The following is a 13,626-nucleotide window of genomic DNA, read 5'->3' on the forward strand; positions in this document are numbered from 1 at the left end:
TGAGTTGGTCAAGTGCTGGTTGTGTCGGCTTCGGAATCACTATGCCGAGAATCGAACTTTTCTGATTGCTGATCCGTCCGTATCTTTCTTGTTGGTATAAGGATAGCTAGCGTAATGTATATTGCTTCTGATTCTGCTCATTCCATTGCGTAGGGTGCTGCCTCCCCCGATGCAGCGCCCAGCCTTGATCTAGGTTTAGTGTTATCGAGGTCCCTGCAAGTGCACTCTTGTGAATTCAGTGAAGTGCCTTCTCCAGAGGATGCACAAGCAATGTCGCTACCGGAAGCGCGCAACTCCTTCCCCGAGGTCGTGGTGGGTGGGGTGAATGACCTTCTGGGGGGAGAAAAAAGCCCACCCCAGTTTCTTCGAAAAGCTGGAATGTGATAAATTACCGACTTGAGCGGCGGATCGAGCCGTGACCAGGCAGGAAAAAAAGAGGTGCAATTTTTGCGATCTATTACACAAAGCTGCATCGATAGCGGAGTATATATTGTGCACGCGTAATCGAATCGACAGCGTCCGACGGTACTTGGGTGAATATGTCAAGCAAAGCAGGCGGTTTTGGTCACCAATTGAAGGTCTCCTATCGGTCTTTTAATCGACACGCCGCTTGCCACACGCAGCTGGTGGGCAAAAAGAGTGGTAATATTAAAGTAGGTGTCCCCTATAATGAGGCTGCTAAGGCTGCTCGCTATATGGCTGGCCAGCTGTTATCCTGTGTCATATGGTTGGTAGTGGGTGTCCGGCATGATTGGTAAGTTGCAGGTTGTTCCACCTACGCTGATATTTGTTGGCCCGGTCTTACTACAGAGCATCCTAGTAATCGTTCTCGGGCTTTGCATTGGTGCGAACCGTTCAAGCCATACCGCCCAGTGCGCCATAGCTGAGAATAGATATCAAGCTCGCTACAGTCACATAGGTAGGCAGGACCCTGCTCGGTGCCTGGCTAGGCAAGGACCGTCAAGCCCTGCCACAAAGACATGTCAGTCAAGAGAAGGTCCCAGCAACCCTTACTTAGCTCTTACCCCTGCAAGCCCCGACAGACTACGCAGGAGGGTAATATGCCACAACGCATGACGAGACAAGCCAACATTGTGATTTTTTCCCACATTCTTCGTGACAATGTGAATGGCTGAAAGGTTGTAAGACATACCCCGACCTCGCCGACTACCGTACTTGACAAAAGCAGCGGTGTGCAAGGTTGAGCATCTGAATGACTTCATATGAAGACATGCCTCCAAGCCTTGTCAAGCCCTGTACATGTGCTTGACCAGATTGTCCTGCATACCCGAAATATAGTTAATATGAGACAGGGAACTCTAGATGTTTGCATCTGACTGGTTGGACACTGTACTGGACTTCTCTGCCATGCATGGGATGAGGCTACATCACGCGTATCCAATAGAATGACCGCTTTACAAAAGGACATTTTTAAAGGGGGTAAAACTTGGTGACCAACCAAATGGTCGTCCATTTTGAAACCGATAGGCGAGGTGGAATAAGGTCTCGGGGTCTAGGCGATCGAGAATCTGCGATCGAGGATACTTGCAAAGTACGGCTGCTTGGGTCCAGTTTGCAGGAAGACTTCCGAGATTTTCCCAGAACAAGCGTCACAACTTGCCAAGCAGGAAATTGTTGACAGCCACAAGGAAAAGTCCCAATGGGACTTCGAGCAGTTCACGCAAGCTCAACGCCTCTCAAATGGCCAGCTCATTATGATCCACCGTTGGCTGCAGCACCCTGTTTCTGATCGGTCGGATCCGATTTGAAGAAGCAACGGCGAGGGGTGAACATACTGGCGGGACCTTTGTGTTCGCGCCTATTTCTAGTCACTAAATCGGGCTAAGCGTTGATACGCTCCATGCAAGCCCTTGCCCATCGATCAATAATGGCGCCCAGTAAATCTGGCGAAGCTGGGAGGATCTTGGTTTCAATTTCGCCGTACATGGGCTCCGTCAAATTTCGGAAGCGAGGAGGTTGATAGATGCGGCCGATACTTATCAGCCAAGGGCCTTAGCCAAGATATTTAAGAAGGTGCTCGGGCGGCCAAGCTAAATGGTGCGAGGTGAGTGGTCGAGAAGGTCCCTCGTGAGAGCTGCGATGTGTGACAAACAGAGATACCACAGAGATCGGACGGAGATCGCACTCAGATCGCACAGAGATCGGACAGAGATCGTACAGGAATACCACAGAGATCGAACGGTAAAGCCGCTTGGCGACAGATCGTATCATACGTGGTCAGTTAACGATCCGAACAGATTTAGGGTTTAGTGCAGATCGATGAGATTTATTGCCCTTGATGCTCGCTCGGCACTGGCCAGGCTGCGACGAATCTGCTGTCGAGATTGCTTGGCCACATCCCGTTGCCTGTCAACGTTTTTGTGCGGTAGGGCGGGATTGGTCGATTTGCTGAGAAGCATGGCTTTGCGATGGGGTTAGGCCGATCTGAGATCCGGGTAGACATCTTCCTGTCGATACCGGTACCCGGCGGCGCGTTTTGGATAAGTAACGATGGCTGCTTGTTGATTTTACCGTCTGCGGTACTATTAATCTCGGGTTTGTCCATCAGATAGATAGGGAGATTTTGGAGCAAGTGATGGCTGGTTTGAGCACTGAGATCCAACGAGATTTTGAATGTGGGAAGACAAATGGCTTCACTGACCAATGAGGATGACGAACGTGGATTTATGCCCCGCATTTAGATTCTGTCACGGTGTTTGGCTGCCTTCAAACAACCATTTCACGCGACGCTGCTGTTCGTTTCGCATATTATGGCGTTGGCGTAGAGAAAAGAGAAATTTTCCCATCTAATCTAGAAGATCTGCTTTATCTTCTGCTTAGCAGACAGGTTTGATAATCATTTGGAAGAAACGGAAATATCATCATCCTTCACATCAGACTGTTCTCACCTAAGCATCACCATTTTGCCCCATGGAACCAGCATCAAGGCGGCACTTCTTCAAACATGGAGGGCAGGATGTAGGTCACCCTAATACCAAGACCCGAACTTATCGACTGGCTGGCTTGACCCTTGTTGCCCTGTCATCTATGTCTGACACGATAAACAGCCTTCAATAGGCTTAAATTCGGCCGAGATCCAGGAGTGCCACTGGTGCCAGTTGCGGTCCTTTGCCAATCATGAAAAATACCCCATTTCGATCATTAACACCACCAAAGATGGGGCTTCGCTGCCTCCAGACTTCCGATTCATCTCAGAAAGGATTCTCGGAGAGGGGGTTTCGCGCGCCGAGGCTAGCTTCCTCAGCGGCTGCGAATGTACCTCGAACGAGGATTGCATGTACGGTGGCTGCGAGTGCCTCTCGGATCTCCCTGATTCTGGATTAGAGAGCGACGGTGATGCAGACTTTCGCAGGAGCCGTAATAACCGCATCAAGAAGTTTGCATACTATTCGAGTGGCGAAAGAGCCGGCTTGTTGAGGGAAAGCTACCTGGATACGAGGACAGCCATCTACGAGTGCCATGAGCAGTGCAGCTGTGGGCCAGACTGTCCGAACCGTGTGGTCGAAAGGGGCCGCACCTTGCCTCTTCAGATTTTTCGTACCGATGATGGAAGGGGATGGGGTAAGCTTGATCTCGAGAGTCCTGCATATCTTGTTTGTGTTTGCAAACACAAGTTGACCACCACTACAAAACAGGTGTCAGGGCCACAGTCGATATCAAATGCGGCCAGTTCGTGGATACCTATATTGGCGAGGTGATTACCGACAGCGAGGCTGTGGAGCGGCGCAAGGCCACCCGCAAGAAGGACTTGTATCTTTTCGATCTGGACAAATTCTGGGAAGTGATACAGGACGACCAAAGCAGGTTGGTGATCGACGGAGAGTACCGAAGCGGGCCTTCCCGTTTCTTCAACCATAGCTGCGACCCGAACATGCGCATCTTTGCGCGTGTTGGCGCTCATGCCGAACTGAACCTGCACGACCTTGCATTTTTTGCTATCCGAGATATATCAAATGGCGAAGAACTCACATTTGATTATGTCGATGGCCAGGTCTTGCCAGATGGTGAATCCCTGGACGATGAATGCTTGTGTAAAAGCACTAACTGCAGGGGCGTTCTCTGGAGCTAATGAGGGACTGTCGAAAGAGCCTCACGGGGCTTTTCTTTTCCTTTTTTTTCCCGAGCCGGGCATGCGCAAAAGTTGCAGATGCAGTTTTCGATAGATAATATAATATGACCGTTCAACACAATTCCCAAACCTTAGCCCCGGGCTTCAAAGGACCCCAATACTTATGAGATGCCTGGCACTTGGTACTGGAGAGGAAACGATCGGATGAAGCCAGATAAGATTGTCTAAGTTCGTTTCTGTAAAGCATGAAGCTCATAAGTTGCATTTAGCCGTATTGTGCATATCTAGTCTTTCCCTTGCTTGGCCAATGGTTCGGATGCCTGCGTTCTGACGTCGCAAAGGATAATTCCGTGTGCCAGATTAGATATGACATTACCAGTGCAGGACCACCACCGGCAGCAAGTTGGGCTACAGTAAGTTTCGGCTCATGTTGATGACTATCTTAAGTAGAGGTAGGTAGGTGCTCACGTAGTGGTTTAGAGTATACTACCATGTGGGTGTGACGTAAGAGTCAGTCGCAAGGACTGACTGTTGGATATCCACGAAAACAATGAGCACATGGCCGCTGAGTAAGTTCTCGGACTAGACGACTTAGTTCTAGTCTGTTCATTTATGCTTTGGGTTTACTCGGGGGCTGTTAAGGGGGCCCACAACGAACAGCCCCCGAGTATGTGAGTTGAATAAACCTACCAAGCCCCTTTATGCGAATAAAATGAAATGGCAGGTGATGGGAGGATAACGCCATATCCCGTCGTCCGTTCTGCTCGAATCGAGGTAACACCTTGTTTTTATTTTACTCCGGAGAGGGTAATTTTGGACTGTACCTATGTCAATTCATTACTTGCCCTTTTTTTCTTCTTTTTTGCCCGGTTGTCCAACCATCCCACGGTTAATTGTGGGGAGATTTTAGTGCACCTAAAATACCTTGCATATCTTACTGTAGATATGTACTACATGCCTTACCTACATACCCAGTCTTGCTAGTCGATAGGGCAAAGCATCCATGTGGTACAAGTGACGACAATTGTACGTACCCTAAACAATGACTCGTTTTTTCACACGTATCATTGGACATGTGCCCTAAAGGCAGCTCATACTTGGATAAACACCAGTTCGAATTCTGGGCTTACTACCATGTGTAAGCTCCGTCAATGGTGAAGTTATCGGCATGTTTTGCTTCGGCGTCGGCTGCACGAAAGAATCATAATCCTGCATCTCCACGGCTCGGAGTCTTCCTAGAGAGAACAGAGAGGCAGCTGGCTCAGCTTTACCCCTCATCAATGCACCAGGCTCTCATTCTTGGGCTGGCGCCATCCGCCTGAAATTGACTAGACCCAACCCCACTTCTCCTCTTCTTGGACTGCTTTCTTGTTTGGGGTAATATTCCCACTAACTCGTATCGACGGCCCCCAGCCCCATTTAATTTACAGGGGGCGAGCATCCATTACTCACCACCCTCACGTCCTTACACCAACCACCACCATCCTGTCGCCAGCCTCAGCGAGCCCATCGAGCGAGGCGTGCCTTTTCGCTCGACATTGTGGGCAAGGAAGCCAGGAACATCACGGCAAAGATAAGCGATTCCTGGGTTCCACGAGTGAAATGGTGACTCTTTTCTTGTCAGTTCAGACAGGTTAGCCGAGCGACGAACGAAAAATAATAATGGTATGTACTTCGCCTAAATTTATGTCGATGGAGCTGTCCCTGAATTGCGCCGGGCCCGATCCTGAGGAGACGGACGGTGATAGCTGTTCCCCATCACAACCAATGATTCCATGGTTCGCTTCTAATTCTCTCCTGTCTGATATAGGGCTGCTGCGGTTCCCGGCCCACAGGGCCAAATTCACCCTACCCCGGAGATGCTGCGTCCGCGTCGGCGCGCGCAATCAACACAGTCGCAACCCGGCCCGCTGCGAGTTCACCACTCTCTGGCGATGCCGAAGCGGCAGCATCGCCCACATCCACGCGCGCGCCTCAGCAGAGACACCGTCATCGCCAGCCGCTCGATCAGCACATCAACAAGCCGCTGCGCCGGCACCGGTGGGCATCGCGCAGTCGCGTATGGACGCGCGAGGACCTGGCGGCTGAGAGGAAGGACTTTTTCGACACTCGCGTGACGGGCCGCGTCGAGGTCTGGCAGGCCATCAAGACTGCGCTCGAGGTTCTATGGGAGTCCGACCCCAACCATCCCCCGGGGACGACGGCGCCGACCCAGGAGCAACAGGAGGAGGCGCTGCTCACGGCACAGAGCATCATGATGGCTGCCGATATCACACTACCCACGGGCAACCTTGCGCAGGGTGTCTACGACCAGCTCGGCAACTACTATCCCCTGCCCGAGCACGTCGTCTGCAACCCGGTCAATGTCATCAATGTCTCCGACCTACCACCTTCGGAGGATGGGGACGAGATTGACGACGACGACGTTGATATTGGAAGCATTGGGGACACGAAACAGCACTATGTCGCCAGCTCTGCGGAGGACGACGAGACTGACAAGGCGGCCCAGCGACGTAAAGAAAAGGGGAAAGAGGTTGAAGTCGAGGAGGAGACTATCACCGTTCGCTGTCGGCTTAGCGAAAATGCGCGCGATGTGATGGTCACAGTTCCCAAGAAGAGTCCAGTACGGGTTCTAGCCCGGCGAATAGTCGAGGAAGCCAAGGTACGGATACATCGTCCCTGTAATATGTCTGTTGGCGTGGCCTACGATGTACTGACCAGCTGAATTCAGCTTCCGGATGACACGAGCGTACGGATCGCCTACTTGGGAAAGATTCTTCGCGACACGACACCTCTTACCCTGCAAGGATGGCAGGAGGGGCATGTACTCAACGCCATGTGCTTCAGCAAATCACGTTAGGAGTGTGAAGTGGTACCTGACGGCAACGTGGATGCTTGGGTCCGCAGTCATTACCACGCTTATAGGCACGAAATGTCTTCGACGCCACCACTGCCGCCTGAGCCGGTACCTCCTACTGCGGAACCCATCCCGCCACGTCTACGACGTCGTGCTGTCGCCAGGTTTCTGGCCAACCTTGCCACGTTGTCTACTCCCAGTCTTCTCTCAAGGCACCGGAGTCCGAACGAACGGATCGAATGACCGATCAATGGACAACCCGACGTTCTATTTGGAATCAATGCCACTGCCACTCTCATCTGGATCCTTCTTGGCTGATACAGGACGGCAATTCACTGACAGCTCATGGCAGAGGAGCAGCCTGACAAGTGACATCGAAACCCTCAGAAGCGGTTCACCTCGAGCACTTCAGGCATCGAATAATAAGTAGAGACTTGGGCCGGATGACGTCCCGAGTTCTTGAAATAACAGGAAACCTCCCTGGGCATTCCCCCGAGAGCGCTATGGCTTCACATACCCGGATCTCCTTCACTTTCACTTGGTTGGTTTTACCAAAGACGGTTTGTCACTACTTTTATCACTTAATTCCACTGCCACCTGTTATTTTGCTTCTTTTCCTTCCTTCATGATACCCCTTCTAGCATTTCTGATCTATCCCCCGCATTCTCAGCTCATTGTTCTGCACTTATGAAACCGTTTCTCCTTTCGGCGCACGTCTGAGAGCAATCTTCTTCTGGCTTGCATCATTCTTCCTAATCTCAAGTGTAAATCTTTTGCGTTTGTGCTCATGTGGAATCACTCGGAGACTTGTGCTATATCAAGACACATGTAACTTGCATAGCCGACTGTGGGTAGTTTTTACATACAGCATAATGTTAATAACGATACTGACTCTGCAAGACGCCGCTCAATAACAACAAAGGTAGTGCAATCTGTAGACATGTCAATGATGTTTCTCGAAATTGTATGCAGTCCAACCTGACCCAGACCGATTTAGATATGTCTCCTCGAGTTATTGAGCCAGTTTCAAGCACCGCCATTCACGAATATGCATGCATACTATGAACTGGACCAAGCAGCTTCACATACGATTAGGGTTGGTCTCGATTCTGTTGAGCACACCGTCAAGGTCACGCCTATTTTGCGATTATACCTCTGTCTTTGTTTGTCTCGAGCTTTCTCCCAGTTGTGCCCCGGTATCGACTGTTCCCCTGGGTGAAAAATTTGGCATTTCGTATGAGACGTACTCCTTTTCGGTCCTGAGCCCAGAATCATCAGTCAGGGGCAGTGTAGCCTCGATGATCCCAGATTGATGATCCCTACCACTGCTCAACCCGGGCCGAGACAGGGCCAGCGCCGAGCTGCTATCGCCACCACGGTCGCCGCCGCCGCCGCCGATAATCGCTCTACTCTGGCTGTGCGCGCCCGAGGTGCTGCTACTGTTGCCCGGGTCCCCGGTCCGGAGGTTGGGGCTAGAGTATTTGCCGCGCAGCCTCGCGATCCTAAATGCGGCCCGGCGCCAGCCGCCGATGAGAACGCTGTCGAGCACCGGTAGCGAGGCGGCGACCACGCCCATGGACAGGTCGAGCATGGTCCACTGCAGGGTTACAGTGTACGCCATGAAGACGTCTTCGTTCATGGTTGGTTTGAGGAGCATCTGTAGCAGCCCTCCAAGGACGGACAGGGCGCCGGCCACCCAGATGACGAACAGGCGGCATTTCTTAGCCGTGTTCATCTGCACCTTCCACAGGATGACGACTGGCGCCATGAGCAGCATCATGCTCTGGGCGACGTGGACGGTGTGCAGGCTCCTGAAGACAGTGTAGAACGAGTGGCAGCGGGCGGCCGTCTCGAGGCTGCCGCCGAACTCCATGTCCCAGGCGGCGCGCGCCGGGTCGCACCGGAGGCAGTTGACCAGGACGCTCGCGACCAGGTGGACAACGACGGTGCCGAGGAAGACGTCTGTAGCCACACACCACCCCAGCGCGGCGCGGTTGGCGAGCCGGCGCACAAAGAGCGCAATCGAGATCTTGGCGAGGGCCACGTCGGCGTAGTACAGTTTGGTGCACGTGTCCAGGTAGTAGTAGAAGTTCTGGAGGTTCTCGTATGTGTTCTCCCATGAGTGCCGCCCGCCGCCGCCCTTGATGACGGCGAGGATTTGTAGCGTTGGATAGACTAGGGCGAGCGCCTGTGGGCTCATACCTGCTCTGTCAGCTGTCATAGCCATGTCATTCGGGTAAAATATTTCGAGTGTCTGGTTGTCTGAACGTACTGCGGCAGGTATTACGGCATAGTCATCTAGGCCGAAAACGGTATTCTTTCCAAAGATCCTGGCGAGTATTCTCGCCACAGTTATGCCGAGGATAGCCACCATGGAAATAGTCATGGCGACGATGATGCCTGCCTGCTTGTCGTCGTGGACATATCTAGGGGGCGCGCTCTGCCACACCATGGAGGGGCTGACGGTTTCGGGGACATCAAAAATGCGGAAATATCCCCTGATGATGTGCAAGTCGGCCTGAGTATTGGGAGGCTGGCCACAAAACGCCGATGGACCCTCGATCGGCAGCTGCTCCCGGATCGAAAAGTTTGCCATGTCTTATCCTCCTGCTCTCCGTCGGGTCCTCTTTCGATCTATTTAAGTGAGATGGGGTGCCTTCAATGGCAGTCGCCAGATCGTGTGGCCACGAAATCTGAGTGCTACACGCCTTGGTTCGTCATTTCTTGTGAGGCCTCTAGTGCTCCGAGGCTTCTCACTGTGCAAAAAGCGACACAGGTGGTCTAGCGAGTGAGAAGATCAAACAGAGCGAGGTCGCTTGTGATAGGTGAGCCCAGCGCGCTTGAAATTCCGATTCCACCAGCCATTCTTTGTGCCAAGCTTTCATCCCGTCTAGCGGCATGTGTCCAGTATAGGATGCGAGTCAATATCCGAAGGACATCGGTAGATAGGCGGGGAACATGCGACTAAATCGACCGCATAAGGTTGCGAGCTATACTCATACCATGGTAGTATGTCTAAAGCATAAACTTCAGACGTCTCTGGCATTCTGTTTCTCGAATGTCTGCCGACCAATAACAAGCTTATCTGGCTTTGATCCGGCGGCAGATAGAAGGACCTGGAGAAGCTCGTCTGGGCAGACATTGGATGCCTCGCCTCATATATGTTGAACTGTCATCGTGCGGGGCGATGAGTCTGGTCCAGTCTATTATAATGTTAACAAGTCTGATTGCGGTCAGTATATCGTACCGTAGATCTGCCAACTATCTCCATGTCGTGCTGGAAGGGATTGCTCTGAATATCTAGATACATAGGTAAGCTGTTCACCGGTGATTTACCCTTCTGATAATCAAGAAGCTCTTGCAGAATATGAAGTAGATCAAGCGGGGGTGTGCGATCAAAACCGACACCATCCCTACTCAGGTTACTTAAATGGTTAAAGAAAGTAGCTTACCACACGTCTTTGAGGTTGAGTTGTTAGGCTATTGGAGATACTTCTGGCAATGAAAGGGTATCAAATCAACATCCAAAAAGAGGATTTGGAATTGCCCGGCACCATATTTGATGGACAACATTCGACAAATCCACCGTTATCTGTGACCTGCAAGGATTATCATCTGATTGTATAAAATGCCATTCTTGCTCTAATCTCCGCAAGACCGGACATGTTTCAAGGCTCGTATTCCATGCCGCTACACCTCGATCCTCACCTAGGATGCGGTCAGCGCTTGGACATGAGACGAGAGCCGGGTTCAGGATGTGATACGTCTTTGAAAGGTGAAACCCAAGATTTTTTTACATTGTTAGCTACTTATATACCCAGGTACTCACGTATTTCAAGTGATAAGTTGGGGAAGCAAAAATCAAGGCGCATGGGTGAGTTTGGTGCGTCCAAGGAACAAAATCTTGACGCCTAAATAGATTGACGTTGGGGTAAACCGTTAATTGACCCCACTTAGTGACGATCTGCAGCACCTTTACTCCGTTCAAGCTACCCCACACTAAATTTTCTCTGCAGAGCTTCCTCCGAGCAAGCTACCTTCCCATCGCGACAGAAAATACCCCGCTGAGGAGAGCCATAACTAAAGCGTCTACCAGCAAAAGCTGCCACACGGCTACAGTCAAACCGAACAAGACAAACCAGCAAAACACCTCCCAGCAATGGCGCAGAACCCGTACCTCCTCGCGGCCGACAACAAGCCCGAGCTTCTCCCGCTCCTGCGCGAGAACCCCTCCATGGCATCGCAGCAGGACGAGCACGGCTACAGCCTGATCCACGCCGCCGCCTCCTACAACCACCTCGACCTCCTACGCACGCTGGTCCGCGAGTTCTCCGTGCCGGTTGACCTGCGCGACGAGGACGGCGAGACGGCGCTCTTCGTTGTCGAGACCGTCGAGGCGGCACGCGTGTTGGTTGAGGAGCTGGGCCTGGACGAGAAGATCAAGGGGAGCGAGGGGCTGACGGCGCGCGAGAAGATCGAGGCCGAGGAGGAGTTCCCTGAGGTCGCCGAGTGGTTGAAAGCCAGGGAGGGCGGTGCCAGCGGCGTCAATGGCCACTCGAACGGTGTCAATGGCGATTCGGCGGCTGGTCTACCGCCCGTGCCTCAAGGCTTGTCCGTCACGATGGGCACGATGAACGACCCCGCCGAGGATGGACCGGGACCAAACCCTGAAATCAGGCGTCTGATCGACGAGTTTGCCGCAAGGGACGACCATGACACTCCCGAGGCTCAGGCTGAGCTTCGCCAGTTGATTATGCAGGTGATATCCGGGGAAGAGCTTTCGGGAGACCGCAACGTCCGGGCGAGACAAGACTGAGGACGCCTTAAGGCCTCAAATTTGATTGAGTAATCCTTGCTGGATTGGCCTCTTGATAACAAGTATTCTCGAGGCGGCGGGATACCTTAGTTCTTTCCAAGGTATCTGATCTGGGAAGGTTACCCCTGAGATAAAGGGAAACGGCAAGGCCCCTCATGGACCCCAGGCTCATTCGTGGCCCTTGATCTCCCACTGCAGGTACTCTCCAGGCGTATTAGGTGGGCGCATTATTGTCAAGTCAGTGCTGTCGGCCGCCAAACCCTTAGACATCGCAAAGCTGTTGATACTCAAGGAAAACCATGACTTGGAAGGCAAGGCGACAAGAAGTTCTATGAACAAGCTCCGAGCCCAATCAGCTGCTAGGAGGCCACGCCACGTGATCCTGGAGACAGTGCCAGGGGAGGGCTCCTGGTCTTTGGGACCATCAGGAAGACTGTATTGGCTGATGTACGGATCAACCTCGTCGCCGACAGAGACTCTTGGGCTACCCAGACGAACTAGTGAGAGCCATTCGTATGTCTCGGTGGCGAACCTCTCAGCTTCATCTCTGTCGTCTTTGATCACAGTATTTGACTCTGGTTTCAGTTCTGGGATGAGGACTGGAAAGTCCTGGGCGATGCCTGGAGTAGAGGTGTACGTTGTTGGGAAATGGGCGAGCAATGGGTCGGGCTCAGGGGCTGTAAATGGAGGTTAGTGCTAAAAAGAACTTTAAATCCGAAACCCCTGCCGCGGGAGTGGACCTACTTTTGCCTAGGTTGCAGAACAACCAGGTGACGGGGAAATTGAGTGCGTTCTTGGTGGCATAGATCAACCGGTCGAACCCCTTTTTGCCCGGAAAGCTGGCCGGAGCTCGAAGATCATATTCCACAACTGGGCAAAAGATCAGCACCCGAATCTGTGATGGCAACGTGAGGAAAATACAAGTGCCCTGCCGTGACTTACTCCATCGTGGTCTCAACCCCCTCTCGCCCTTGACGCCATGCGTAATACCAACCATTCCGGCGCGTTCGTACGTCTCTCGGTCCAGAAACATGGTAAGTTTTCCTGTGAATTTCAGAATCAAAAGGTAAGTTAGATTCCGCGTAGATCACAGGCTCGCTTTCAAAGAGCACATACCATCCTTAATAGTGAAGACGTTGTCTTGCCCTGGCCTCCCTTCAGAGAGCATCAGAATATTGCCTATGCCAGGTGTTAAGTGTCAGAATTTCACGTCCATGTGGATGATAACACCGACTCTGTCAGTTTCCACTCACCTATCTTGAGATACTCCTGAAAGAAATCTTTCTCTAGAACCTGCCCGAGGGTCATGGTGACCCTCTTGTACTGAGGCGGCACATGGCTGTTGAGCACTTTTTGCTGAAATATACTAAATATTTCTTGTGGGAGAATCAAGTCGACCTAGTGTTGGGTTGTTAGTATAAGTTCGACTATATGCGGTAGGATTCTCAGACTATGCTAACCTGGTGAATGAAGTCCCGTGATGCAAGCGTTGTCCATGGTTTGCCTTTGGAAGGTGGCTGCTTCGGATCAACGTGAACCATGGCGCCATACGTGAAATAGCATTTCGGCGTTTGGTAAATTGACTTCTGCTCTCTGAGCGGAAGCATTTTGTTTTTGAAGATTTGTTAGATCAATATTTGGTATTATACTTTGCACATGGGAGTCTGGAAAGAGCCAACGTCAAGTCGACCTAATGAAGGTACGAAATACCTGAAAATTGCCGTTGACCAATCCATCAAAGGGAATGGGTCCCGTCGATTGCTTTGTGCCTGCCCAATAATCGACTAATATCACGTGAGACTGCTTGCAAAAACAGCACTCGCATTCCTCACTCAATTTTGTCTGCCTACAACCATGACTCAA

The 13,626-nt window shown here is 51.8% G+C and overlaps 5 protein-coding genes across 5 annotated transcripts; 3 read left to right on the forward strand and 2 right to left on the reverse strand.

Annotated features, from left to right (window-relative positions):
* Positions 1 to 85: 85 nt before the first annotated feature.
* MGG_16190 (uncharacterized protein) lies at positions 86 to 1,928 on the forward strand. Its single transcript, XM_003709524.1, has 2 exons — positions 86 to 754; positions 1,580 to 1,928. Exons 1-2 carry the CDS (start codon positions 540 to 542, stop codon positions 1,767 to 1,769), a joined length of 405 nt encoding a protein of 134 aa, XP_003709572.1. The 5' UTR covers positions 86 to 539; the 3' UTR covers positions 1,770 to 1,928.
* Positions 1,929 to 2,719: 791 nt separating this feature from the next.
* MGG_06852 (histone-lysine N-methyltransferase) lies at positions 2,720 to 4,221 on the forward strand. The gene is made up of 3 exons (XM_003709525.1): positions 2,720 to 2,979; positions 3,069 to 3,582; positions 3,657 to 4,221. The coding sequence occupies exons 1-3, from the start codon at positions 2,932 to 2,934 to the stop codon at positions 4,088 to 4,090; spliced, it is 996 nt and encodes a 331-aa protein (XP_003709573.1). The 5' UTR covers positions 2,720 to 2,931; the 3' UTR covers positions 4,091 to 4,221.
* A 1,353-nt stretch (positions 4,222 to 5,574) lies between these two features.
* On the forward strand, positions 5,575 to 7,876 carry MGG_06853 (uncharacterized protein). Its single transcript, XM_003709526.1, has 3 exons — positions 5,575 to 5,755; positions 5,901 to 6,752; positions 6,822 to 7,876. The coding sequence occupies exons 1-3, from the start codon at positions 5,753 to 5,755 to the stop codon at positions 6,948 to 6,950; spliced, it is 984 nt and encodes a 327-aa protein (XP_003709574.1). The 5' UTR covers positions 5,575 to 5,752; the 3' UTR covers positions 6,951 to 7,876.
* MGG_06854 (uncharacterized protein) lies at positions 7,640 to 10,658 on the reverse strand. The gene is made up of 4 exons (XM_003709527.1): positions 10,400 to 10,658; positions 9,950 to 10,170; positions 9,220 to 9,837; positions 7,640 to 9,135 (listed from the first exon to the last, which is right to left on the reverse strand). The coding sequence occupies exons 3-4, from the start codon at positions 9,541 to 9,543 to the stop codon at positions 8,095 to 8,097; spliced, it is 1,365 nt and encodes a 454-aa protein (XP_003709575.1). The 5' UTR covers positions 9,544 to 9,837; positions 9,950 to 10,170; positions 10,400 to 10,658; the 3' UTR covers positions 7,640 to 8,094.
* Positions 10,659 to 10,855: 197 nt separating this feature from the next.
* Positions 10,856 to 13,484, reverse strand: MGG_06856 (uncharacterized protein). Its single transcript, XM_003709528.1, has 6 exons — positions 13,224 to 13,484; positions 13,017 to 13,161; positions 12,880 to 12,942; positions 12,706 to 12,807; positions 12,508 to 12,633; positions 10,856 to 12,440 (listed from the first exon to the last, which is right to left on the reverse strand). The coding sequence occupies exons 1-6, from the start codon at positions 13,368 to 13,370 to the stop codon at positions 11,932 to 11,934; spliced, it is 1,092 nt and encodes a 363-aa protein (XP_003709576.1). The 5' UTR covers positions 13,371 to 13,484; the 3' UTR covers positions 10,856 to 11,931.
* Between the last annotated feature and the right edge of the window lie 142 nt (positions 13,485 to 13,626).

This window comes from Pyricularia oryzae, chromosome 1, assembly GCF_000002495.2.
Source record: "Pyricularia oryzae 70-15 chromosome 1, whole genome shotgun sequence".
In the NCBI taxonomy this organism is placed as follows: domain Eukaryota; kingdom Fungi; phylum Ascomycota; class Sordariomycetes; order Magnaporthales; family Pyriculariaceae; genus Pyricularia; species Pyricularia oryzae.